Source organism: Gilbertella persicaria (genome assembly GCF_025201335.1).
Source record: "Gilbertella persicaria strain CBS 190.32 chromosome Unknown B0P05scaffold_35, whole genome shotgun sequence".
In the NCBI taxonomy this organism is placed as follows: Eukaryota; Fungi; Mucoromycota; class Mucoromycetes; order Mucorales; family Choanephoraceae; genus Gilbertella; species Gilbertella persicaria.
This window is the reverse complement of record NW_026251996.1, coordinates 79,133-103,334: the sequence shown is the minus strand read 5'-3', so window position 1 is coordinate 103,334 and position 24,202 is coordinate 79,133. Positions and strand designations below refer to the sequence as shown.

Here is a 24,202-nt window from a genome sequence, read left to right as displayed (position 1 = left end):
AAACCAAACCAGTTGATATATTGGGGCAACCCAAAAAGATCAATGAGATTTTAAGATGTGGTGGATAGTAGCTGGATACAAGTATGAATGCTCGCATAAATAATTTCAAATTAGGTAAAATGTCTGGATCTATTTGTTTTCTCTGAGGAAGAAACACATTGTCAAGAACGTCAAGAAAATAATTAATCCATACATTTACTGTGCTGTAGCCATCTCAACTAATGCTTCCTTCTTCGTAATTCAGATACGCGAAAAGAATCAAAACATCATATATTCTATATAAAACAAAGACTGCGCAATCATGAATCAATTGCGTTTTTCTTCAAGTCGTCAACATAGAAACAAAAGCGAATAGGTTTGTTCAAAAGAAAGACACTGAATTTAATATAGACATGCACAACAGAGTTCTTGACTGACTGTCCACGCTTTAAGCAAATTATTATCCTATTCTAGACAGAAACTGTAGCTTGATATCACTCTTATGCCTTGCAGTATTGTCAACTAAGCTTAACGAAATCATGTCGCTTTTTTTTTTAGCACCGATACCTGTACCTTGGCCATTTTCAACATGATACATGCTTCCTGACTAAAAATAAAGGAGTATGTCTAATAAAAGTTCTAAAAAAAACAAAGATTCCTGCATGTCAAGTCATCGTTAGTAGCACAGGCAGTCTTAAGGAGATTGAAACCCTGTTGTTACTTTTTTTTCTTCTTCTTTTGACGATGGATTATTTTAGCAAGTTCACGAAACGTATCAGTCCACCTAAAGCACAGCCTACAAGTGCTATGCAATTAGCCAAATTCCATAAATGTTGGGACTATGTTCATGTAAGTGATGTTTTATCTGGGCGTATTTAATCCATTCTAGAATATCTTTATTGCAGAAGACCGCAAAACCAACCTTCATGTGAAACAAACGGAAATACCTGAACGCCTGAGACAAATGGTTGATATGTTGGTAGACGAAGAAGCCCGTCAAGAAGACAATGCTACCGGTGTCTGTATGGAATATTTTCTAAAAAATGGCCTTTTGCAATATTTGGTCAACGTGTCTGAAAAGATGAATTATCCTGAAGGCATTCGTGGTGAGAGTATACGCATGATTGCCTCCATGGTTGACTTGTTGGACGAGCGATTCTTAGTCCATAATGCAGTCCATAAACCGACGATTCGGCTGCTTCGGTTCTGTGTGTTGGATGAACGACAGCGTGAATTGGATCATGAAGATGTGGTGGATTTAATGTATATTATTTGTTCCAAAATTCATGGATTTCCAGCACTGCTCAATATCTTTTTTCATGACAAGCATTGGTTAACAACACCTCAAAAGACATTGGATACCCATACAGACCCTCAGTATGAATTCTTGCTGTTTACTTATCTTTTGAGATTCGTGCATCGTGAAGGTAGATCAGGAGATTATGCACGTACTGGCTTGTTATTCTTGATGGAGATGGCTACAGATCAACTAGGCGACTTTATATTTCAATCTGACTTTGCTACTATTATGGCAGCAGGCTTAGGTGCTCTGTACTCTCAATTACCACGCAAATTGATTGTCAAAGATGAAGACGAAATCAACCAAACTACCAGTTCCTATCTTCTCGGCCAAGACTTGGATCCACGCTCATTTCCCTCAGACGAAGCAGGTGCTGAACTCTCTAGCTCAGCTTCCTTCAAGTACCGACTCGACAGTTTTCTTAAACTGGTCGAGTTTTGTCAAGACATCCTGCTGCGTTGTCCTCACGAAGCAATCTCAAAACGATTGCTGGTCTGTATCCAAATGATCTTTGTCGAGAATATTCTGTACCCTTCCATTCTCGAATGCTCAGACCATGATGGATCCTCTGTGGCTGTGGTGAGTTATATTGATTTGATGCTACAGACAATACAACAGCCTGACTTAGCGCATGTCGTAGTGGGGTATTTGACGGGCGAACCGTGCCTTGAGGATCCGACGCTAGGTGATCATCCCATGTCGGCTTATGCTGCTGCTGAGCGATACACCCTAAAGGATTTGATCTTGAGTCGACTATCATCTGTTTCTCAACCGACGGTGATTGCCACACTCAAACTACTCAAGACATTGGTGGTCAAACACTGTTCTTATGCAGACCATGTCGTCTCCACTGTACCCGACACGACAGAACCCTCCATGATTGTCTCGCATCACCTGAAAGAAATCGAACTTTATTTTGGCCTCGTGTCTGCTATGCATCCAACCCATGCTGAGGACCGTCTTGTGTTGGGCTATGAGCATTATCTAAACGACGTCGAATCTGCCTTTGACAGCAACCCTTGCTACCACCACCTGCTTCATCCAGACGCACTTAAAAAACCCAAAAAGACAAGCAAGAGCGAAAAAAGAAGAAGCTTCAAGTACGGGCAACAACAATACTCTGATACACCACCCAAGCGTCTGTTGGTGGTGGTGGTGCCTGAACACCGTGGACGCAAACGGATTCCATCGACAGACAGACTGATGCATCGCTTGCTTGATTTGCTGTCTCATTTCCTTGCTCAGTCGTCTGAATTAAATCTGGCTTTGACCAGTGTGATTTCAGCCCTTGCCTTATGTCCTTATCGTAGCCTGGAAGGATGGATCACATTTCAAGCATCCGATCGTGCAGATCCAAACCATATCTTGAGCCTCACACAAGAAGGCGGTGCGCAATGGATGACTACCCAACCTCGCCTTAACAGACTACCTATACCAAAGACAGAAGACGACGACGATGACGCATCACTAGATGAAGCTATTGCAGACTCAGGGTCAATGACAGCACCCATTCAGTTCAAATCTTTTCCTCCCTTTTATACCTTGTTACGCACACTCACACAGCAAATAGACTATTATCGTTCTGAAATAGATGGGTTTGATCAACTGTTGCAAGAACGATGGCAAGCATTACTCATGGAACCCATGTGCCGCACAGTATCAATGGAACCATCATGGTCCATCACCAATACCTCATCCCCCAGTGTCAGCAAACTCTTGGGTCTTTATCCACCGACCAATCCACGTCGTACTTCTGTGGTCTCTACTGCTATTACTACTACTACTGAATTACCCTGGATGATACAAGCCAAAAAAACCATGCAGATACGCATTGAACCCTTATTCCCATCCACCTTTGAAATTGAACGTCAACCTATCCTGAACTTAGATGAAGAAGACCAAGACGTGTTTGCTGCTCCTACTGTGCCTTCAGAAACAAGCAGAAGACGCACAAAGCGCAAGGCAGCCACTGATATCAGTCTTTCGACTCTACTCAACAATACAGTTATTTTACAAGAAACCATCAAAGAATGGGTAGCCACCATGCAAGTCAGACGAAGTTTAGGTCTCGATAGAGTTCGGTTTACTTGAATTTATTATTGGGATTATCTGAGGGTAATACAAATCCACCTGCATCATGTTTCTCTTGTTCTTGTTCTTCTATACCTCGAAAGACAGCACCAGGACTGAATGCCATGGACATGTCTTCATAAGAGCGAGGGGGTAAATAGTGTTGGTAAAATTGGTAGAGATTATGCTGGTTAAAGGGTGGTTGGTAAGCATGGTGGGGATATACACTGGAGAGACCTGCGGGGGTCATAGGGTGAGAGTGAGCATGGTCTTCTTGCACTTGTTTCTTTTCTTGTTCTTCTTCTTCTTGCTCTGTTCTTTCTTGTTGATCGACTGCTTCTTCATCAGGCTTATAGAATGAATACTGTCGATTTTCTTCAGGATCTACAGGCAGAGGAGGTAGTTCTTTCACAACAAGAGGATTATGGCCATGATGGGAAGTCAATGTTCTTCTGACTTTGGTCTTATCTGGATGCCATGCCTCAATAGCACGGATAGCATCTTCTTGAATACGTTTTGTCTTGTTCATGGCTTCATAAGGAGGACGCACTTGTCCTGGTTGAATAGGTGCTACATCCAATTCATCCACAATGTATTTACCAAAAGTAGAGATAATATCTGTCTTACTGGCCATGGCATGCATCCCATTCAACAACAAATAAAGGCCTTCACGCGTTGCAATCCGCTTAAAGTTAGTCATCTCCACTTCATCTGGCTCGGTGAATGCTTCTAGTTCACGTAACTGTGTCTTTAATGCATTCATCTTGTCCATCGATGCATAAGAGCCCTGAAGACGTTCAATCGATTCGTTCAGTTTTCGCTTTTGTTCACGACTAGGTTGAAGTGCTTCTTCTTTCAAGGATATGGATTTCAATGTATCTTGGTATTGATGGACAGCATCAGAGAATTCCATCAGAATGTTGGACCATGTGGTCAACAGTTGACCTAGTTTATGCGTGACATCCTACCACAAAGTCAGGATCAAAACTAGGGTGTTGTTACTTACTGTCAAGTCATCACCCATATGAGAACCATACGCCATTAAATTATTAGCAGCCATACGGTTATTGTCTGCTAACTGAGAGATATCTCGGCTTGATTTCTGTGTGTATTCGAGTACATTAGACAATCCTTTCTCTGAACTGGATTTCTCACTTGATTTATGAAATAAACTAAACATAAGAAAAAAGAATGCTATACAAATCAGGAGTAACACAACTGTTTCTTTTCTTTCTTTTTTTTTTTTCATTTCTTTTCTTTTCTTTAGTATTGAATACGATGGCTGTCTCTTTACTTGCTTATGTGGTTACTTTATTTGTATTTCTATGTAATTATGGACTTACACTCTCTTCTATCTTGTTTCCCAAGTGGTAAATATCAGTCTATAGACTTGCGATAACACTATACTATAGGCTTACTTTTGTCACACCTGTTCCATTTTATATGGAGACAAATTATGGGCTATTTAAACTCTGTCGAAGGTAATCTTGTTGTGTAAAACAAGGTGATTCATCTACTCTAGTCTAACAAGAGAGTGCCGTTCTTTTCCTTCTGTTGATCATGGTGATTGTCAAGAAGGTAAGTTATGCTATGGGATATATAGACTACTCACACACACACACACACATATATATGCTAGATGGATTCTGTGAATTATGGTAAATCTATGACTGTATGGAATGCATAGTTAAATACGTACTTAGGCGTGCAGCTTCAGCAGGCATGATCTTATCTGCTGTGGTAGGTGCATTGGCCATCATGGCCTTATTCGTCACTCTCTGTAGTCAAAGACGCAAACGATCCAAGGCATGGGCACCCATTTCATTGTAAGTGAACCAATCAAGATCATATTCACTGATAGTTAGTCTGTTTATCCTGTATGCTCTTCCTCAAGCCTTGTCCATGGGTATCATAGCCTACTTGTTTAATTCAAGTGCTACTTTCTATATGGGCACACGTTACAATATCAGTTTTATCTTTTGTATCATCAGTTGGATTTTGAGTGTAATTTTGGCCATTGTACTCTGTCTAGTAGCCATTTTGAGTCCACCTGAATATGTATATCATGCATTGGATTAAAGTATATATATAAAAGAAAAACTTTATTATTATAATGGTAATGTAATAAGTGTGTGTGTGTGTGTGTGTGTATATAGATGAATAGATGTATTATGCATTGCGTTGTTTGTTTCTCTTTTCTGCTTCTTTCAAGGACATTTCAGTCCCTAATAATTTATCCCAAAAAGTGAAAAAGGGTTGTGAAAAGTTAGTTTTGATGCCAAAGGATTGATGATGAATATCATGGCTAAAGATATAGATGAGTAACAAGAACAATCATCAGATACTGTGTACTTACTATTGTACATTGTTACCAAACAAAAACTGCAGTGGGTCCCAAGGAAGTGCATATCCACAATGATCATCCACTGTCTTCAGCGTAGAGAAAGTAAAAAAGATCCAAGTCATCTTGGGTGATAATCGAGTCAATTCAACAGCAATGGCTGCACCACACGTATCCAATAAAAAACCTTCCAAGGGATGATTGTATAAGGCACCAAAGGCATAAGGTACATACAGACGATGATGATGAGAATGAATATGCTTATAAAGGAATTTGTTGATATGAAATAAACGATGCAAAAAGTACTGATGGGCATCCATAATAACCCTATATTCAAGATGAGCTTATACACAAACATGCCTAGAGTACTTACATGGCCATGACAAATTGGAATAGAGGCACAAGTACCCAACATATTACTCGGGCCAGTTGAATAGAATGCACTCGATCAACACTTGTCATAAACAACCCAGTCCACCAATGCAACTGTCTTTCTTGTGCTAGACCATAACTGATGGGGTCCACTGGTTTCAAGACCAAGAAACCCAAGACAGCTTGTATAAGGTGTTGCAGTGTCACCATACTGAGTACTCGAGACACACTGACTTTGTTTCGTTTCTCCATATCTCCCATGGTATGAATACGGTATTGTTCGAAATAAGGTAGTTGTGCCTTCATGACAATCAACCAGAATGTCGAATAGACCCAATAGGCTGCAATAGGTAACCATAAAGCAAGCATCTCATCTGACCAAGGATCTTGTAAGGATGCCAAGTTGATGTTTAAGTGGTTTTTCATCGTCTAACAATAATATATATATATATATATATATCTGGGGAAAATATATATATAAAAAAAAAAAAAAAAAAAAAAACGGCTTGTTGTATCCACCAATCATTATTCAGCATAGGAGAATTCAATTTCCTTAAAAAGACGGAGATTGGAAAATGTCAATAGCATAACAAATCACACACATGGATAATTTTTCTTTTGCCCTCTTTTTCTGCTTTTATGGACTACGATACAATCGACTACTATTTTGATGATATTGAAAGCTTTTATGCTGGTAAACATAAGACTTGATAAAATACATGTATCTCATAGCCTAGAAAGAACTGGATGAGGTATTGAATCACCCATACTCTACTGAACAAGATGTGCAGCGAATCACAACACACTATATCAAATTCCTAGTACGATACCAAGGTATCTATTCTCATCAACATGCTCTCATCTCATTGTGTCTAGAATTCCTAAAGTCTTCTATTGAATTTGCTCAAGTAGCCTATAAACTGATTGATTCTAAAGTATGCCTTGACTTTAGTACAGTCGTATTAGCCCATATTCTAAACAAACATGCTCTGGCTTCACAAGATGGTATTGAACTCCTGATTGCTTATTCTCTCCTTTTATATGCAGGCAAAGATGAACCTCGTTGGATGGACTTTATTTTACTTGAATCCATACAGAACAAAAGGAATCGATTGTTTGGCAAGATCATGACTGAATTTCGCCTTGAGTTTTATGCATCGTACAAATTACTGGGTGCAGCTTTTGGACTTTGTTTTGAAATGTGTAAATTGGCCAAGTTAGAGTCCAATGATTTAGGTAAGGGAATAAGGCTCATGGGTAATTCTAGTGATTCACGATAGATTAGAATTAGTAGATCGGTTGGTCGTCAATCACTTGTTAGACTTGATAGAAGAGACAAGGGAAGATGCACAAGAGTCGTTCAATTATGATGTCATTCGAGTGATATTAGTGTTGAACGAACAATACATGATGTCTGGCTTAAACCAAAACTTGGTGTTGGATAGTTTATCTGAACGTATAGGCAGATCAGACACATTCAGTGCTAATTTGATCTTTATGCTGAACAGATCCAGTAGGTGTAAACACACAAATAATCTATAAAACTAATATCTACAGATGATGCTTGTGTTCAAATGCTGATTCTGAAATTACTGTATGGTGTATTTACACGGCCTTGTTTGTATGAATACTTTTATACAAATGATTTGTATGTGTTGGTGGATATCACATTAAGAGAATTGTGTGATTTGGGTGATACAAAAGAATCTCAACATGTAAGTCATTTACTGTACTCTATCATCTCACATAAACAAGTTACGGGATGCCTATTTACGTGTGTTTGAACCTTTACTCGAGAATACACAACTGCGTACATGTCCCTACAAGAAACAAGAAACGTATCGTATCCTCATCAGCCTACTTAACCCAGTCATGGGAAGAAAAGTCAATCCAACCACCAAACGACTTGTGAAGCGTATCATTCAAGATTGGTGGGAGAAGCTATGTGGAGGCAGTTTACCTTATTACAGCGATCATGCAAGTTCTCCTAATTTATTACATACAACAGCCTTGTCATCTTCTTCTTCTTCTTCTTGTTCTTCAGGACCAACCACACCAGCCGATGAAAATATGGTGGATCATGCAGTCATCACACGTAAAGAAGTGAACAAAAAGCTGAATGAGCAAAAAAATACCACAACAGAGATAATTATGTAAATAAAATAATAAAAATAGACTTTTTTTTTTATAGTATATAGTACTGCCTTGTTTGCCTGTATTTTGTACATTGACTGGTACGCTTTATTTATATTGTTACTTACATTAAAGGGCTCTTGAATTAGGATATCTTTATTGTTGAGTTCGAATGGGCTAATTTTTATTTCAGTTGAATACTGTTCTTACACTTCAACCTCAGACGATGCTAGTTTTTTTCTGGACGAATCAAAATTAATTTCTAGATGTTCTTCCTGCCTATTTTGGACGAAATAAAGATGAAAATTAGACAGAAAAAGAATTAGCTTTTTGAATGAGTTTACATTTAGACATTTATCTGTAAAGGGAGGTCAATTGTTAAAGAAGAAATATCAAAATGACTGGTTATTGTGGTGTTTTCGGACTTTTTAAATAAAAAGATTGAATATAAAAATTATAAAAAAATAAAGAGACGTGTAGGAAGTACTTTGAGACCGTTTATAAATGTATTGAGGTAAAAGTTCGAGAGAGATTTTTTATATTCTAGGCTTATATATGATTTGGATTATGTCCTTAGATGTAACTTGAGATAGGACTTGATGAGCTGAAGGTTATATTAGATGGAATAAGAGTATTGGCTTTTTCAATAAAATATACTTTGTGAACCATCTTTATACCTACGGCCATATTAGCAAGCATCCGATTCAATGTTCGTCAGACTATTGAAGAGGATCAATGCCATTCAATCCTGTAACTTTTTCTATATAATTTATTTTAGTTTAGTTTATTTTATCTAGTGTGTTTCGCTTTATTTTATTAACTTTCATTTTAATTGCACCCGCCTCTTCATTTTGACTATTACTCTTAGTGTACGCGGCTCAATCAATAAACACATTTAAAAAAAAAAAAAAAAAGAACCATCTTTACAGTTATTTATCATTCAAGATGAGATCTGTTTACTGGTTCCTGGATTATATGACTCTATTCCGTAGGAGTGTAAATGTTGATTCAGCTATATCATTGTTTAGAATGAACTCAGTTTTATTGCTATCAAACTATGACTAGCTGGCATAATAATAATAATAATAATAATAATAATAATAATAATAATAATAATAATAATAATATATGACAAATGTTCTTGTTATGAGAAAAGACTTTATTTGTGATAATATACTTTTATTTATTTATTTAAAGTTATTTACACCAGATCATCACAGTTAGATTGACTTGTCTGTTATAATGTTTTTTTTTAACGAGGTTCATCTTATTTAAAGAAAAATTAAGTTTTCCATCTACTATTGGAGGAGCTAGCCAGTGCATTACTGAGGCCTGCAAGGAGCTGGCAACCACCTACGAGAATGCAGTTGTAGAAAGACTGAAAATATATTGAGAAGATTTTTGCAATATCAAATTCAAATTATGTTTGTTGTAAGAGCTAATAATCACATTCATTTACTCTAGATACTTCAATATTATGTATATAGTCCATGGCTCTGAAGGACCTCGATGATATTGCTATAAAATATAGATATCAGTATGTATGCCAAGGTGAAGCGGTGTGGCCTGAACAGAAATCACTTGAAGACCCTATGATCAAACGAAAAATTGATGAACTATGCCTGCCACTTAAAAGAAAACTCGATGCTAGAGTTAGTATAAAATCATTAGCTGATAACCCTGGCTCTTTTGTTCCTCTGTTGTTTCATATACTGGCTGTCTTTGAAAGGGAACATCAATCCCATAAAGCGTTTGACGTTAGAAGACTTCCTTTACCAAGGCTGTTCAATGTATTCCCTTCACCATCATGTCATTGGCGATCAGTGACAATTTCGGTCAATGCATTAGCAGTATTTCTTCCTGGTGAACCACTCCCCAGAGGGTATAATGATCAGCTGCTTAGAATCAAATCGTAAGTACATAGTAGTAAAGAATATTTTTATATAATAGTCATTTAAAATATGTTTACTATTAGGATTAAATCTTTATTACCCACTGGAACAAATAAGAGACTCTTTGGTAACCTAATCAGGTCAGACGGTTTTTCTGTTGATTTTGTTTTTAACAAACGAACAATCACAGAAAAACGTTTAACCAAGCAAATCAATCAAGTTGATCTGATCTTGGATGATTTTGAGCAGCATAAAGTTGGCAGCCACTATTTTCCAATAGCCGTAGATCCAGGAAGAAAAAGGGGTTTCACTGCATTTGCTGGTTCAAATGGTAATATTAACGACTTCAGGCAACGTTCCATCAAGGAATATTACCACTTGACAGGCTCTACAAAATTCTCAGCAGAGCAAGAGAAGAAAAAGAAAGCATGCGGTATCAAGACGATTGAAACAAATATACCCACCAATAAGACTGCCAATGAATCACTGTATATGGAGTATGCCATTTATATGCTCGAAAACATTGGTCGTATTTTCAGTTTTTACAATCAAGAAACTGCAAAAGAAGCCTTTTTCTTATACCAGGGTCGCCAACGAGCGCCGGAGCAAATGGTGAAAATGTTGTTAGATGGTACCAAGAAATACAACAAGAAGTCAAGAGGAAACAAACGAAAAAGAGCAAAGAACAAAGGGAAGCGGAAAAAGAAGGGGGATAAGTCTGGAAAGAAAGATAAAGGAAAGAGAAAAATGGCACTGAAAACAACAGAAACAAGGTAAAAAGCTACTTGGGCATGGCTACGATAATTTTTTTACTCATAAGTTTATGATACTTAGAGAAATCAATTTCTTTCAGTACAAACAGAAGGTACCACTGATAGTATTTGGTAGTGGCATGTTTGGGAAGGACCATGTGGAGATGAAAACGGTCCGGACTGGTGTCACTAGTCTTTTATACAGAACGTTGAAAAGAAGAGAGAGGACTGGTGACTTACTCGTTGTGGACATTGATGAATATTTGACGTCCCAAATATGTTCCAAATGTGAAAGTAGGAACTTAGGTAGTATTAGTGGTGCCCGCGGTAATAGTGTTCTCGTTTGCAAGACGTGCAGAACATTATGGCACCGTGACATCAACGCTAGTTTGAATATGATGAACATTGCCAAGTCAATTTGGAAGGATGAAGGCCATCCAGAACGATTCAAGAGAAATTAAAAAGAAAAGCAATAATCGCCGTAATAAACACGGTATTTCCTTCAGGAATTAAGATTGTTATAGGTAAAGTCATCTAACATGCTATTGTACCTTCTCTAATAATTCTTCTCTTTCTGTTCAATTTCCATTTTTATTTCGTCCAAAATAGGTAAGAAGAGCATATGGAAATTAATTTTGATTCGTCCAGAAAAAAACTAACATCATCTGAATTCAAAGTAGAAATACTGTAGTCAATCTCTGCTGAAATGCAATGAACTTTGAACGCAAATTTGAAGCCAATGCGTAAATGAAGTCGCCTTTTTTTCATCTTAGTACGCTCGTTTTCTTTTCATCAGAAGTGCCTATACATAGTCTTGCCTGATTTCGGTTGGATCAGACCATTCCAAAGATTCTAATCGAGTTTTTTTTTTTTTTTTTTTTTTTTTTTTTTTTTTTTTTTTTTACTTCTAGATGTCCATAAGGGAATAAAATAACTTCTGAGTTTTAATCAACTTTTCACTTGCTGAAAGGGCAAGGAAGAGACGAGTTGAAGCATTTTGAAGATCTGCTATTTTGTGTTATTAACCTACTTTTATAATACTCTATGGTGCGTTAAAACATATGCCAAGTATGAGGCATACGCAGGCTATTATTAAAAATACAAAAAAAGAAGCTTATAAAAGAGAAAACTTTGAAAAAAAACAAGCATTCACAATGTTCTCTAAACATATAATAAGTGAAATTTAATCTTCACCAAGTGTGACTGTTGACCGAGCCCGGACAACACGCTGCAGTTTGATATGTCTCATGCAATCGTTCTTATTTATCTATACTCACGCTACTCGTTTTCATCTTGTTCACCATGACTGAAGAACAACCTCAACCAGAACCCAATCAACAAAAATTAGCACAGGTATAAACAAACCTAAAGTCTTGAGCAAAAGAAAGAACACGCTTTTGATATCGATGTAGGTCATTGATTTGGAAAGGGAAGCTCAGGAACCATCAAAAGAGTCTGTGGTTATTGAAGATGGACAAGAAAACAGTTCATCAGCAAGTAATAATTATAATGAAATTTGGCAAGTATCGAACCCCTCTGTTATGTCCCATGCTAATCCAACATCAGGGCTTCCATGACACAACAACAAAATGCTTCTTTGCAAGCCTTACAACAAACAATGCAATTAAACGAGTTAAATACCAGTAACAATACCAATCAATCTGGCGAAAGTGATGACAGTAGTACATCTCAGCCTCAACAAAGACAAAAGAAACTACCAAGGCAACCAAAGACAGCAGAGAATAAAGAAGAAAAACCACCTGTTGGATCAGAAGAGTGGCATAAACAACGTCGTGAAAATCACAAACAAGTGGAGCGTAGAAGACGTGAGACAATTAATGATGGTATTAACGAAATTGCACGCATTGTGCCGGGCTGTGAAAAAAACAAAGGATCCATTCTACAGCGTGCAGCTGTTTATATTCGACAACTCAAGGAAAATGAAACGGCGACGATGGAAAAATGGACATTGGAAAAGCTATTGACAGATCAAGCCATGAGTGAATTGAATCGACAGGTCGAACTCTTAAAGGTCGAATTGGACCGTGCCAGAATGGAAAACAACTACCTTAAGCGTGAACTAGAAAACGCAACTGGTCCTGACTCTAAAAAGCATAAAAAAGAATAAAATCTTATCCATGACACATCATGACGTTTTTCTCTTGTTTAAGAAACAAACAGCTATGGAAAAAAATAATCAAATGTGCTTTAGCCTATGAAATAGCTACTGTACTTATCCTTATTCCACAAGTCAATACTAGTGTAGGTGTAGTACCCTATCTGATGGTATTGGGCACTATCTTCTTTAATGCCAGTGGTGCTGCTGGTAATCAGGTAGTTGAGATGATCTTGAATATCTTGATCATGATACCTGCCTGTATATGGTGTGCTATCGTGAGTTACCTGTGTACAGTCTATAATAGACATATCCAGTCTGCTTCCCTCTACAGTAATGGTGCTGGTGTGATTGCTTCTCTGGGTTTCTTGATCTCCGTGTTTCTTACTGCTTATTTTCGATTGAAATATCCACGGCTGTTAATTCCTTCCTTGCAAGCATTCACCATTCCATTCTTTGGTCTGACTCGCAATATCTATGCAACCAGTTTTGACGTGATGTCCATTGTAGGCATTTTTTACCCTACTTTAATTGGTGGTGGAATTGCATTGATGGTCAATTTGATTCTATGGCCAGAAACAGCAGCCAGGATATCCGAGTAAGATAAAATACAAAGTGTATATATGCTCATACTCATGCTTCTATATAGAGCGTCTTTTGGTAGTGCTCTTTCTTCGATTTCAAGTGTATTGGACTGTATAGACACAGAAGTCTTGAAGGATCATGTCGACGTTGCTTTTAGTGACTTGGCGGCATCTAAAAAATTACGTCAAACCATTCAGAAATTAGACACCGACATTGCTAAAATGCAGAAATCCAGACGAGAAGCGAAATACGAAATTGTCATTTCACACTATTGCCCGCTTTGGTACAAGTCGTTTGCGAAGACCATGGATGGCATGACTCAGAATCTCTATGGTCTATCGTTGGCTGTTGAAAGAGAAGCCTATATCATCCTAGATCAAAAACTTCAGACACATCAAAAAGTCAATCCTGCAACACGCTTACAGAGACAATATGCACTCGAGAATGGAGATACACTAATGAGCCAAGGTTCAGAGTACATTGCAATAGGCACAAACAAACTCGAGAACGGAGGCACTGTATCGCGCATTGAATACAAGTTCATTTCACGACTCAATTCTTCTGTTCAGCCAGAAATCAAACAATTTGTACAGACGTGTGCTCATGCGATGAAATCAATTCGGTACCGCCTTGAAACCCATCGCGCTATTCACTCGTATCTCTCTTGTGTGGATCATGCGAATGGTCAATACGACTTGACATCTGCTTTAGTGAATTTGGACAATGCCAAAGTCATTTTACAAAAGGAATATGAAGAGCGTCAATCAGAACCTACTGAGGACCATTATCTAATCTTTACAATCCTGTTCTGTCTCACCCAGTTTGGACAGAAATTAGTGGCATTGGACAAACAAGCAACAGAATTGATTCAAAAGCGAAAAAGTGGTCGATTTCCTCGGGTATTTTTTCCTCATGTCCATTGGAGGAAATGGTTAGAGCAGACAGGCGAACATGTACAGACTGAAAACACAGTGACTGAACATGTCTTGTTTGGGCAACAGCATGTGTTAAATCGAGAAGACACCAGACGGTCTGAACATCATCCCGATTCCTCGGAAGGTACGTCTGCATTTAAGCCGAGTGGTGGCATCGATAAGCGCATGTCGATTGAAAGTGATTGGGAAGACAAAGCATCTGTCGCACTTCAACATGCACCTGGAAATCATGTATGGAACAAATGGCTTTATACTCTCAATGTGTGGTGTAGAACAGATCCTTTTCGGTATGCAGTCAAGTTCACAGTGACCATGGAGTTGTTGGCTTTGATGGCTTGGCTGCCTATTCCAGGTGTCAATGAGCTGTACAACAATAACCATGGGCAATGGGCCTTGCTGTCTGCCATGGTCGTATTTAATTTTACAGTTGGATCTACATTAACTCAATGCGTCTATCGAGTTGTGGCAACCGTGATTGGTGCCATCTGTGGCTATCTTTCCTTATTAGCAGCAGGTCGTAATGCTAATCCCTATGTATTGGCTGTCATGATCCTTATTTTCCAAGTCCCCATGTGGTTCACCTTATTAGGATCCAAGTATCCGCGTATTGGTTTTATTTCACTCTTAACGTTGGCTGTGATTTCATCCACAGGCTATATAGATACCAACCAGGAAGACTTATTTGCTCCTGTCTGGAAACGAACATTGACAGCGATCATTGCTATTCTTGTAGTCATTGTTATCGATCATCTGCTATGGCCTGTGTGGGCACGTACCATGGTACGTAAACACTTGTCTGATTTGTTGATTGCCACAGGCATTCAATACTCGAAAGTGGCTTCGTTGGTCTGTCAGGAAAACACACAATCTTATCGCTACAAGTCGACTTTACTAGATGCCCAAATAAATGCCAAAGTTCTTAAGCGACAACAACAGATGACATCGCAAATGCTGGAGCTGGCAGTCATGGAGCCCCGTATCACCAAAGGGACTTTTCCTATCGACATCTATCGCCAAATGCTGTATCATGAACGCAACATACTGTACTGGATTGACCATTTACTCAAGACACAGCAATTTATTTCTGAACATGTTCGAAAAAAGATCATGAATCCACTGAATCCGTATCGTAAAGAACTCGCAGCAGCTGTCCATCTTTACCTGTTCACATTAGCAGGCTCTCTTCGCACCAAATCTTCTTTACCTGCTTCTTTGCCCTCGGCAGAAATGGCTCGACAGATCTTACAGAAACGACAATCTGAAGTGTGGCATCAAAGCTTTCATGAATTATCGAGAGTGGTCGATCCAGAAGACAATACGGCAAATGACGAAGAAACAAGACGACAAAAACGAAGCGCAGAAAACCAAATCTATTGGCAGACCTATGCTGCAGGATCAGTCGAAGTGATTATGGAACAAGAAGCCATAGGTGAATTAATGGTGAAACTGATGGGTCAACATATATTTAAAGCAGCTACCAAGGATTGGATTGAATGATTTATGTACAAAATTTTTTTTTTATTTTAACCATCCTAAAAAGGACCACCAGCTTATACCAATTGTAAAATAAATAAATAAATAGAATACAGCGAGTTGAATGCCAACCATGAACCATTTGATACGAGGAACATAGCCAGGTGCATAATACATGGCTGACATGCCCGTTGAAAAGTTAGTCATACAGCCACCTAATGTACTGAAATAAGAAAGCAATGCTGTCAATACCATGGGGTGAGCACCTAAAGCATGGCCTGCGTCGAGAAAGGTAGACACAAAAGCAACCGTATGAGCACTGAGCGAAGAGAACAAGAAAGTCGTTAAAAAGTAGGCAATGGCTAAACTTGGTGTAGGTGAAAGATGGAAACGTTGAATAGCAAATGAAATCTTGTGGCCTAAAAAGGTAGATGCACCTGCATCAGAAAATTGCTGAGCGATAGTGACAAATCCACCAAGCCAAAACAATGTATCCCACTAGTTTAAGAATTGAGCTTTCGTGATTCGAGGTTCTTTTGACTTACTGCGTTTGTATTGCTGGATACATCTTTCCAAGACATGGTGCCCATGTGTAACAAAACAACAATACCCAGCAAGGCAATCAATGTTGAATCCAAATGGGTGATGCTTGAGGTAACCCACATTCCCAAACAACCTAATAATACACAACACAATTGCTAAATAATAATGAAATGGTTGAGTCATTTGAAGTCTGTCAGTGTTTTGAAATTACCCATTCTTTCATAGACATAGGGCCCATTTTGTTCAATTCTGTCTGGGCATGTTCAATCACACTATCGTATCCTCTTGTATGTTTTAAAGAAGATGTGTCTGTGGCAAGGCCTAGACTCCAACGAATGATGATGGGAACACAGAGAGCACAGACGAAAGAAGGCACAATACTTCCTTGCAACCAGATGACAAAATTAAAATTGATGTCTGGAAACAACTGGTTGGCCTTGGCGATAACAATAGGATTTGCTGCCATACCAGTAAGATACATAGAAGCAGAAATCAAGTTAGCATGGTTGCCTACAAGTATCAAAAAACTGCCTATCTCAGGGTTGACATCTGGTGTCGATCCCAAAGTAGTAGCCATGGAGTGCACAACAGGCAACACAATACCGCCACCACGAGCTGTATTACTTGGCACAAATGGAGCAAGCAATAGTTCTGTTTTCATCACATCAGTGATATGTAGGCCACATTCACCACTTACCTGACAAAACGATAGCATAAGCAAGCCCTAATGTGCGTTTACCAAATAACTTGATCATGTATAAAGATAAACGGCGACCTAATTGGGTTATTTGAACTGCTTTACCCAAATGAAATGCTGCAAAAATAAGCCAGACAACAGAACTTGAAAATCCCTCGAGTGCTTGTTTAAATGACTCTTTGCCGGAGTTGCATTCAAATAAGCTCTCCGTTAAAGGGTTTGATTGACCACATAATCGGCATTCTACAGATGTACCTGTTGCATGATCTACGCATTGAAAAGAGTGTGTAACAGTCAATAAGACCAAGGCAGTTAATACAAGCACCGAGGTATCCACAGAGGTGGTAATCAATGCAAAAATACAACTATCCTTCAGCATAAATCTCTTGTATCTTCATTTGTTTGAAGCATACCTGGAAAACACAGCAAGTAAACGGATTGCTGTCATTGTCAATCCGTCACTGGATGTAACACCAAACCAGATCGTCATTCCAAGTAACAAAGATGGGAGCAAACTTAATAACTGGCTTTGAGAAGCTAGAAACAGTGGTTGGCATACGTTATTGGCTAAGGTCTAAAGTGATCTACCTTTTTTCTTTTGAGTCTCATGCGATGAAGGTAATAAACTTGTTGATTCTGTAGAGACCACTCCAATAGCTTGATAGTGAGCACTCATTCTATCAGATAGATATAAAGAACAGAAAAGATAAAAAAAAAAGAAGGAAAAACAACTCTTCTGTATTTATCCACTTTTTATTCATCTCCTTGCTGCACTATGCGAGTCTATCAAATACCAATAATTCAGGAGAGTGTCTATACCAGAACTGACTTAAAAAGTATGATGGTGTTTACATTTATTTAGATAGCACACATTGTTTATTCTTTTTGACACAGCTAGAGTCTACCCTACATGGTTGCACAAGAAAACGATTAGGAAGTTGGCCGCATGGATTCGTGTTACTGCAATTGTCTATCCAAAGCGTTTTTATAGACTACTATTTTTAATTGTTAACTTCCTTTCCTGTCACAGCATCATAAAAACTTACATGTCTTTGCACACTAAAATAGCCTTCTCTCTTCTTTATTTTACTTGTATGAAAAATTTAATTTATTACTATGTGTTCTTCATAACAGTGCTGCAGTTCTTCAATGTGCATGCGTCAGTCCAGAAGCAGTCAACTGCAGAAGAAACAGTTTATATGCTTGGCAGCATGTCTGATTTAATCCACACGACACTATTACCCACCCTTACTCTCAGTGTGCGTTTTACTACAGCAGGCATGGACCATAGATCGACTGATATCAGTAGCTTACATTTACATACATCTTCAAAGAGTATCCTTTTTGTACATGGCCTATCACAAAACAACCAAGAAGCACTTAGCCTTCTCCAACCTATACCAAGCATAGCTCAGACACCAAACATAGAACATACATTCGTACGGAACCATACGGACCTGTACATCCTAGATGATTCAGCCCATCAATTATGGCACTATAATTTCATTCACAAGTCATGGAAGCAGACCCCTTTTTTCACAGATAGAACGGGCTATAGCACCATTGTGTATCACCAATGGCTTATTACTTGCTTTGGTCATCAAAACAATACAGTGATCAATAGTTGTGTATGGTTCGACACTGCACTCAATACAACTCGAGTTATTCATCAGCAAAACGCATGGCCACCTGCTCGTCAATATGCATCGATGACCTTCATGGATGCCCATCGTTATATTTTATTTGGCGGCGAATCACAACATACGATCATGGATGATGTGTGGCAATTGCACATCCACACACCTTTCAATATGACTTGGCAGAAATCAAAGGATCTCAGTGGCCACTATAAACGAGCAGGACACATTGGCATCAACATAGATCATGATCTTGTCTTGTATGACAGTGGCAAACAGAGCCTTGATTCATTGGCGCCCATTTATCTAAACGTAACCAATCTAGCATGGATCAGAAAAACGAATCATCTCGTGCGTCGACAAGAACTAGGCCTAAACCAACAACAGGTGCCTACTGGCATTATTATAGGCATTGTGGTTGCGATACCTTGTCTAGTGGCTATTGGGATTATCTTGTTTATCTGGAAAAGAAAGACTCGACAAAGAAAAACACTAACCAGCCGAGCTACTCGATTTAGTCAACCTTCTTCTGTTATGGAAAAAGAGACGCCTACATTAGAACAAGTAGCACAGTATGGTCATCTCTTGAGCCTTCCTGAACTAGCACAACAAAACCAATTCACAAAGAATCGCATCAGTACTGTCTCACTGGGTGCTGAATTTTGCTTTTCAAAGACGGACGACCCTCCTCATTTATCGAGTACAGTTACTACCAATCCATTTATACCTAAAATCGCAGTGGATGAATCTAATCCTAGTCTCAAAAAACTTACACTCAACCTGTTTTCATCCAGTACCCAAACAAAAGAGAGAAGACGGTCAAGTCTATTTGCCCTTCGATCCTCTCGTTTCCTACAGCCTGATACACCCAACACACCAAGATTTAAACCACATAATCTAAATTCACGTACCTCACTTAGTGCCAAATCAGTATCGTCTGTGCAATGGGTTGGATTTAATGATACAATGGATTACAATAGTAGTAGGTGGCGAGATAGCAGTGCTTCTTCTTTACATCTGGCTGTGACAAATGCTCAAAATGCTCAAAATACACCTAAAAGCCCCATGTTTCCTCGACATCTGAAAGACCCAAGCGAAAAGGATCATGTTTAATGTTAATAAACTCAAAATTCATATGAAATGTAGGTAATTTCTCATTGATTGTCCATATTTCATGCAAAATAGACAACTTGATAAATGTCAAGGATCGTTATAAACACATACCTCTTTTCATTTGTTTTTGTTTTAATATATGCTCAAAATGCTTTGCTTTACAGAACTAAATTACGAGTCTTTCAATTAAAAGGGTAATATCAACTGATGATGTCATTTACTTTTGACACATTTAAAGTCTTGGCTTAAACACTGCTGAGCAATCAAGAAAAAAAGCTCGGCTAGTTTTCAATGATGATTGCATTGTGTAACAATAAAAAAGAGCCAGCAAACAATTATTTATATCATCATCCCTTTTATCCATTTTCTTTTTTTTTTATTTTTTTGTCCAGTTGCTTTAATATGGGTGTCTTTGACGAAGTTAAATCTCGAAACTTTTCTCTTTATGGCCAATGGTAAGTATGCTATAGAGACTCTTTGTAAATAACATACATAGGCTTGGTATTATATCCATCATTTGTAAGTATAAAGATGCGATAGAATGAATAAAGGCTCATTGTGGCTAGTGTTAATTGCGCTGGGTATTGTTGGATTTTTGAGTCATGTTGTTTTCAGTATTGTGGGATGGTAAGAAGAACGCGTGAAAGACAGATACTTATGATGACAGGGTCATTGCTTTTATTCTTGTAGTCGTAGAAATTCCATTGTGTTTAAAGGTAATGTACGGATACAATGGCACCATACTAACAGCATCGCTAGTTCTGTCCAACGAGTCCTAAATTGTAAAATCCAAGCTTCTTATAACAAGTTATCTTACCTTTTTTGAAACAGTGATAGTTTTATTGCCTACTTTGAAAACTGTTATTTCCGTGCTGCCATGTACTTGGTGTAAGTAACTAATACATGCATTTTGCTTAAATAACACATATACTAGGTTTGCTGTCGTTATGTTCTTATCCAATTTACTTAATGTTGGACCACTTATTGCTTGTGGTGTGTCTCTTTTACTTGCTGCTATTTGTTATGGTATGTATATAGATATGTATATATAAAAGACAAAGCATGATTTTAAAGGGGCTTAATAGGCATTGCTGCTTTCAGTGGACAAGCATTTGCTAGTTCAAGGTAAACTATGAGTGACTAAGTACATTATACAGCTAACTGCTGCATAGAATTCTCGGTGGTACTGGCGTTGACAATGTAGTGTAAACATTGTACACTGTCCTGAAATAAAAATTAGCCCAGTTTTTTTGTCATTCGAAATCAACATCAAAGGTATCATGATCCAACAAGAGCCCTTTCATATGCCAAGATGATACTTAAACGCACTCAGTTTTTTGTTGAAGATTTGTTGAGATGTTTATTTCGAGATAATAGAAGTAGAAAAAAACCAGTACTTAATGGTACAGCCTTTGGCATCAACGGCAGCTTGATATTGGTTAATCATACTGTGTAGTAGTATGAATGTAATTGAAAGATAGTATAACGCAAAAAAAGAAAAAAACAAACAAACAACCTACTCTTTGTTATTTCTCAAGACAAGAGTTGATTAAACTTGAGCTTTAATGAATGACTTTACACAATTATGCCAGTAGCATTACGCCTATTGATACAGACACATCAATATTTCGTATCCGTATCAATATTTCACATAGAATGGTTCATGTCTGTTACCCTTCTATTCTCTGCTCTTTTTAATAATCGAATGTAAATATTATTCATATATTTTATGCTCTGCTTCGTTTCTAGTATTCAATTTTTCCTTTTTTTTTTTCAATAAGTGTAGATATACTTCAATTGAACAGAAGCTGTGTTTATCACAATCAATTCAAAGACCGTCTTAAAAGCGTGAGCGAATAAAAAACGAAAGAGATGATGTGATATGGCATACGAAAATAAAGAGGGCAAAAGGTATAAAAGGCAAAGGAATTTAGCTTTTTTATTTTCTTTCTTCTTCTTTCTTCTTCCTTTCTTCCTTTCTTCCTTTCTTATAAGATAGATAACCAACCATTTTATGTGACGTCAGTTTTTGTATTCAAATAACCAATAATGTTTGCCGATAGGACGGCCACCCCTTCTTATAAAAACCAAGGCAGTTAAACTATTCTCCCTTTTTTTCTTTTTCTAATTTTATATATACTTATATATATGAATCCATCCACTGAAGTAACTGCCGTGAATGAGAATGATGATCATGCTCAACCTTTCAATCCACCTTTCCTTGTTCGAACAAAGACTCGAGAAGAAAAAGAATCTATGAGACAGCAGTTTCAAAAACAAGAAGCAACTAAAAAACATCAAGAAGGCCCATACGAGTTTTTAAATCGATTTTATTCTAGATTTTCAACTTCATTTATGCTAGAAAACAAAGCTGCAGTAGCCAGAGATCATTTAGGTAAACAATTCAGCATACATGAGACAATCCAACTTATGCTTATATTAAAGCCAATGAACGAACGTTTCTTGCATGGTTAAGAACCTCCTTGTCTTTGATTACAGTAGGTGTTGGTAAGTTATGGTAATCGCTTTGTCTTGGTTGGCTAACATATGAATTGGAAAAGCTATCACTCAATTGTATCATCTTGCTCCTGCTACAGGCAATACAGTAGGACATGCAAAAGCAGGAAAAGCATTGGGCAGCGCATTTGTCGTGTTTAGTATTGTTTTTCTCTATTTTGCAAATGCCAGATACTTTCATACGCAGGTTGCAATGACAAAAGGACAATTCCCCGCCAGTCGAGGTGCTGTTGTATTTGGATCTACATGTATTTTGGCTGTCTTAATAGCCATGTTTGTCGTTATTCTTTTAGATATAAACTAATGTCGTGTGATACCCTCTTTTAATTTATTCTGCTGCACCATGATTCGTTCTACAGCTTTATTTGGCCATTTTTTTCTTCTAGTTCATTCGAAATAAACAGAGCGGCAATTAAATTGATATCATCTCACTTTATCCAATGACGATCTTGAAGTATATCCTATGTCATTCTATGACGTATTTTTTTTTTTTTTTTGCTAAAGACTTGCTTAGCGCAACTTCATCGCTCTCTTTCTTTTCTTTTATCGCGATGGACAAGCACAATTACGAAGCCGAATCAGGCGATTTGAAGCAAATTCAACGTGAACATCAATTGTCGGAAAAAAGAAAATCAGCAACTAGCAGCAGCTCCTCTTTACTTGAAAGACGTCAATCGAATTCTTTAAGTGCATTAAGCAGTGATGAAGCCATTACGCCTATGCCAACAGGTGCTGAGCGTATGGCCGCATTAAAAAATCTAGGTGCTACTTTTGAAGAAGGCCAAAGATCAATAGCTAAGGTGGCCACACCTACAGAAACTATCGTACCCAGTTTTGTTGACTCAGATCATTTGGAGGTAATTGAGATATAAGATAGTACTTGTGAACTTATTCGCATATATAGAAAATTCTGCATGAAAAGAAAAACAAGAACCTTTCAGATACCTGTAAAGAGACAAAAGCGCTTTAAAATAAACTACATTGAACATTTGCAGTTATATTGAGACTCATTGGATCTGCAAACAAGAGGGCATCATCTCAATTAGAGTGATGCATAAAAGGAGCCAAGGGAAAACAACACTGTTAAACGCTCACTACATACATGTTATCTAATAATTTGTACGAGACAACGTCATGAGCAATCATTCTTTGATCTTCTATCGTCATTGATTCTATACAGGTAGCACGATTGCCCAAGGATTAACATAGATGGATTCAATGAAACGAAGCGCTTTCCTCGTTTAGCTTAGCTTTCTTGCATACTATATGAATCTTGCTTAGCTGTATCTCATAAGTAAAGTATAGCTTCTTCCAGCCACCGATGACCCAGCGTTCAGGTAAAAGGCCTGATTTTGCTGAGTTTAATTGATGTCAGGTGAAGCTTAGTGGTGAGCGGGTATACTCAATCAATATCAGTTAAACAAGATCGGAATCAAGTAAATTGGCCTGATTCAAATTGGACGAATTCAACCGATGTGTTGTATTTATACAGGTAACGTAAAAAGGACGAGACTGAATAAACTGTAAACTTTGTTTCTCTTAAAACGATGTGTTTATATACTCTTCTCCTTATCTGATCTCTGAACTAGTGTTCGCAATCAAGCTAAATAGCTCAAACCTGAAACAATCAAGCCTAAAACCGCTTAATTTGTCTCAGGTTTGGCTCGACTTGGCTTGATTGTTTCAGGCTTGTAAGCTTTCATGATACCTGGAATTCTTTTTCCATCCAGCTATGCCTCCCATTTAC

General features: G+C 37.9%; 14 protein-coding genes across 14 annotated transcripts; 11 read left to right on the top strand and 3 right to left on the bottom strand.

The window, feature by feature from the left end:
* Positions 1-1,111: 1,111 nt before the first annotated feature.
* On the top strand, positions 1,112-3,370 carry B0P05DRAFT_475188 (Retinoic acid induced 16-like protein-domain-containing protein; the record flags this gene model as incomplete). The annotated part of the gene is made up of 1 exon (XM_051574824.1): positions 1,112-3,370. One exon carries the CDS (start codon positions 1,112-1,114, stop codon positions 3,368-3,370), a length of 2,259 nt encoding a protein of 752 aa, XP_051432411.1.
* B0P05DRAFT_551850 (Eisosome component PIL1-domain-containing protein) lies at positions 3,346-4,563 on the bottom strand. Its single transcript, XM_051579406.1, has 2 exons — positions 4,356-4,563; positions 3,346-4,313 (listed from the first exon to the last, which is right to left on the bottom strand). Exons 1-2 carry the CDS (start codon positions 4,527-4,529, stop codon positions 3,363-3,365), a joined length of 1,125 nt encoding a protein of 374 aa, XP_051432410.1. The 5' UTR covers positions 4,530-4,563; the 3' UTR covers positions 3,346-3,362.
* Positions 4,564-4,613: 50 nt separating this feature from the next.
* On the top strand, positions 4,614-5,463 carry B0P05DRAFT_551845 (uncharacterized protein). The gene is made up of 6 exons (XM_051579405.1): positions 4,614-4,719; positions 4,762-4,830; positions 4,872-4,927; positions 4,989-5,007; positions 5,053-5,175; positions 5,215-5,463. The coding sequence occupies exons 1-6, from the start codon at positions 4,628-4,630 to the stop codon at positions 5,426-5,428; spliced, it is 573 nt and encodes a 190-aa protein (XP_051432409.1). The 5' UTR covers positions 4,614-4,627; the 3' UTR covers positions 5,429-5,463.
* Positions 5,425-6,519, bottom strand: B0P05DRAFT_551841 (fatty acid hydroxylase superfamily-domain-containing protein). The gene is made up of 3 exons (XM_051579404.1): positions 6,064-6,519; positions 5,706-6,017; positions 5,425-5,654 (listed from the first exon to the last, which is right to left on the bottom strand). Exons 1-3 carry the CDS (start codon positions 6,486-6,488, stop codon positions 5,519-5,521), a joined length of 873 nt encoding a protein of 290 aa, XP_051432408.1. The 5' UTR covers positions 6,489-6,519; the 3' UTR covers positions 5,425-5,518.
* A 165-nt stretch (positions 6,520-6,684) lies between these two features.
* Positions 6,685-8,420, top strand: B0P05DRAFT_551832 (uncharacterized protein). Its single transcript, XM_051579403.1, has 5 exons — positions 6,685-7,298; positions 7,348-7,575; positions 7,620-7,777; positions 7,818-8,296; positions 8,345-8,420. Exons 1-4 carry the CDS (start codon positions 7,130-7,132, stop codon positions 8,217-8,219), a joined length of 957 nt encoding a protein of 318 aa, XP_051432407.1. The 5' UTR covers positions 6,685-7,129; the 3' UTR covers positions 8,220-8,296; positions 8,345-8,420.
* Positions 8,421-9,704: 1,284 nt separating this feature from the next.
* Positions 9,705-10,900, top strand: B0P05DRAFT_196629 (uncharacterized protein). The gene is made up of 2 exons (XM_051573194.1): positions 9,705-10,107; positions 10,171-10,900. The coding sequence occupies exons 1-2, from the start codon at positions 9,788-9,790 to the stop codon at positions 10,862-10,864; spliced, it is 1,014 nt and encodes a 337-aa protein (XP_051432406.1). The 5' UTR covers positions 9,705-9,787; the 3' UTR covers positions 10,865-10,900.
* Positions 10,819-11,215, top strand: B0P05DRAFT_551821 (uncharacterized protein; the record flags this gene model as incomplete). Its single annotated transcript, XM_051579402.1, has 1 exon — positions 10,819-11,215. A coding segment is annotated over exon 1 (164 nt), but the record flags the coding sequence as incomplete, so codon positions are not given.
* Positions 11,216-12,044: 829 nt separating this feature from the next.
* On the top strand, positions 12,045-12,997 carry B0P05DRAFT_551815 (uncharacterized protein). The gene has a single exon (XM_051579401.1). It carries the CDS (start codon positions 12,413-12,415, stop codon positions 12,965-12,967), a length of 555 nt encoding a protein of 184 aa, XP_051432404.1. The 5' UTR covers positions 12,045-12,412; the 3' UTR covers positions 12,968-12,997.
* A 206-nt stretch (positions 12,998-13,203) lies between these two features.
* B0P05DRAFT_573609 (aluminum activated malate transporter-domain-containing protein) lies at positions 13,204-15,972 on the top strand (the record flags this gene model as incomplete). Its single annotated transcript, XM_051581523.1, has 3 exons — positions 13,204-13,233; positions 13,273-13,553; positions 13,605-15,972. The coding sequence occupies 3 exons, from the start codon at positions 13,204-13,206 to the stop codon at positions 15,970-15,972; spliced, it is 2,679 nt and encodes an 892-aa protein (XP_051432403.1).
* A 21-nt stretch (positions 15,973-15,993) lies between these two features.
* B0P05DRAFT_573608 (Sodium/sulfate symporter) lies at positions 15,994-17,864 on the bottom strand (the record flags this gene model as incomplete). The annotated part of the gene is made up of 6 exons (XM_051581522.1): positions 15,994-16,446; positions 16,494-16,646; positions 16,703-17,142; positions 17,189-17,580; positions 17,602-17,725; positions 17,777-17,864. 6 exons carry the CDS (start codon positions 17,862-17,864, stop codon positions 15,994-15,996), a joined length of 1,650 nt encoding a protein of 549 aa, XP_051432402.1.
* Positions 17,747-20,118, top strand: B0P05DRAFT_551802 (uncharacterized protein). The gene is made up of 3 exons (XM_051579400.1): positions 17,747-17,804; positions 17,875-18,183; positions 18,235-20,118. Exon 3 carries the CDS (start codon positions 18,235-18,237, stop codon positions 19,936-19,938), a length of 1,704 nt encoding a protein of 567 aa, XP_051432401.1. The 5' UTR covers positions 17,747-17,804; positions 17,875-18,183; the 3' UTR covers positions 19,939-20,118.
* Positions 20,119-20,298: 180 nt separating this feature from the next.
* B0P05DRAFT_598610 (uncharacterized protein) lies at positions 20,299-21,292 on the top strand. The gene is made up of 9 exons (XM_051583179.1): positions 20,299-20,393; positions 20,435-20,457; positions 20,505-20,565; positions 20,606-20,654; positions 20,698-20,720; positions 20,770-20,826; positions 20,873-20,964; positions 21,024-21,063; positions 21,111-21,292. Exons 1-9 carry the CDS (start codon positions 20,341-20,343, stop codon positions 21,145-21,147), a joined length of 435 nt encoding a protein of 144 aa, XP_051432400.1. The 5' UTR covers positions 20,299-20,340; the 3' UTR covers positions 21,148-21,292.
* Positions 21,293-22,194: 902 nt separating this feature from the next.
* On the top strand, positions 22,195-22,759 carry B0P05DRAFT_475103 (uncharacterized protein; the record flags this gene model as incomplete). Its single annotated transcript, XM_051574819.1, has 3 exons — positions 22,195-22,333; positions 22,384-22,446; positions 22,500-22,759. The coding sequence occupies 3 exons, from the start codon at positions 22,195-22,197 to the stop codon at positions 22,757-22,759; spliced, it is 462 nt and encodes a 153-aa protein (XP_051432399.1).
* A 247-nt stretch (positions 22,760-23,006) lies between these two features.
* Positions 23,007-23,425, top strand: B0P05DRAFT_589469 (uncharacterized protein; the record flags this gene model as incomplete). The annotated part of the gene is made up of 2 exons (XM_051582740.1): positions 23,007-23,312; positions 23,360-23,425. 2 exons carry the CDS (start codon positions 23,007-23,009, stop codon positions 23,423-23,425), a joined length of 372 nt encoding a protein of 123 aa, XP_051432398.1.
* Between the last annotated feature and the right edge of the window lie 777 nt (positions 23,426-24,202).

Excerpts from the sequence above, each read along its gene's own strand:
- B0P05DRAFT_551850 (XM_051579406.1), bottom strand. The coding sequence starts at position 4,529 with ATGTTTAGTTTATTTCATAAATCAAGTGAGAAATCCAGTTCAGAGAAA. Across the intron at positions 4,314-4,355 it reads ATATGGGTGATGACTTGACA|GATGTCACGCATAAACTAGG; the intron begins GTAAGTAACAAC and ends ACTTTGTGGTAG.
- B0P05DRAFT_551845 (XM_051579405.1), top strand. The coding sequence starts at position 4,628 with ATGGCTGTCTCTTTACTTGCTTATGTGGTTACTTTATTTGTATTTCTA. Across the intron at positions 4,831-4,871 it reads CTATTTAAACTCTGTCGAAG|TCTAACAAGAGAGTGCCGTT; the intron begins GTAATCTTGTTG and ends CATCTACTCTAG. Across the intron at positions 5,176-5,214 it reads GCATGGGCACCCATTTCATT|TCTGTTTATCCTGTATGCTC; the intron begins GTAAGTGAACCA and ends ACTGATAGTTAG.
- B0P05DRAFT_551841 (XM_051579404.1), bottom strand. The coding sequence starts at position 6,488 with ATGAAAAACCACTTAAACATCAACTTGGCATCCTTACAAGATCCTTGG. Across the intron at positions 6,018-6,063 it reads TTCCAATTTGTCATGGCCAT|GGTTATTATGGATGCCCATC; the intron begins GTAAGTACTCTA and ends TCTTGAATATAG. Across the intron at positions 5,655-5,705 it reads TTTGGTAACAATGTACAATA|CCATGATATTCATCATCAAT; the intron begins GTAAGTACACAG and ends CTATATCTTTAG.
- B0P05DRAFT_551832 (XM_051579403.1), top strand. The coding sequence starts at position 7,130 with ATGGACTTTATTTTACTTGAATCCATACAGAACAAAAGGAATCGATTG. Across the intron at positions 7,299-7,347 it reads GTTAGAGTCCAATGATTTAG|AATTAGTAGATCGGTTGGTC; the intron begins GTAAGGGAATAA and ends ACGATAGATTAG. Across the intron at positions 7,576-7,619 it reads CTTTATGCTGAACAGATCCA|ATGATGCTTGTGTTCAAATG; the intron begins GTAGGTGTAAAC and ends TAATATCTACAG.
- B0P05DRAFT_196629 (XM_051573194.1), top strand. The coding sequence starts at position 9,788 with ATGATCAAACGAAAAATTGATGAACTATGCCTGCCACTTAAAAGAAAA. Across the intron at positions 10,108-10,170 it reads CAGCTGCTTAGAATCAAATC|GATTAAATCTTTATTACCCA; the intron begins GTAAGTACATAG and ends GTTTACTATTAG.
- B0P05DRAFT_551815 (XM_051579401.1), top strand. The coding sequence starts at position 12,413 with ATGACACAACAACAAAATGCTTCTTTGCAAGCCTTACAACAAACAATG.
- B0P05DRAFT_551802 (XM_051579400.1), top strand. The coding sequence starts at position 18,235 with ATGTCTTTGCACACTAAAATAGCCTTCTCTCTTCTTTATTTTACTTGT.
- B0P05DRAFT_598610 (XM_051583179.1), top strand. The coding sequence starts at position 20,341 with ATGGGTGTCTTTGACGAAGTTAAATCTCGAAACTTTTCTCTTTATGGC. Across the intron at positions 20,458-20,504 it reads TGGTATTATATCCATCATTT|TGTTAATTGCGCTGGGTATT; the intron begins GTAAGTATAAAG and ends CATTGTGGCTAG. Across the intron at positions 20,655-20,697 it reads AAATTCCATTGTGTTTAAAG|TTCTGTCCAACGAGTCCTAA; the intron begins GTAATGTACGGA and ends CAGCATCGCTAG.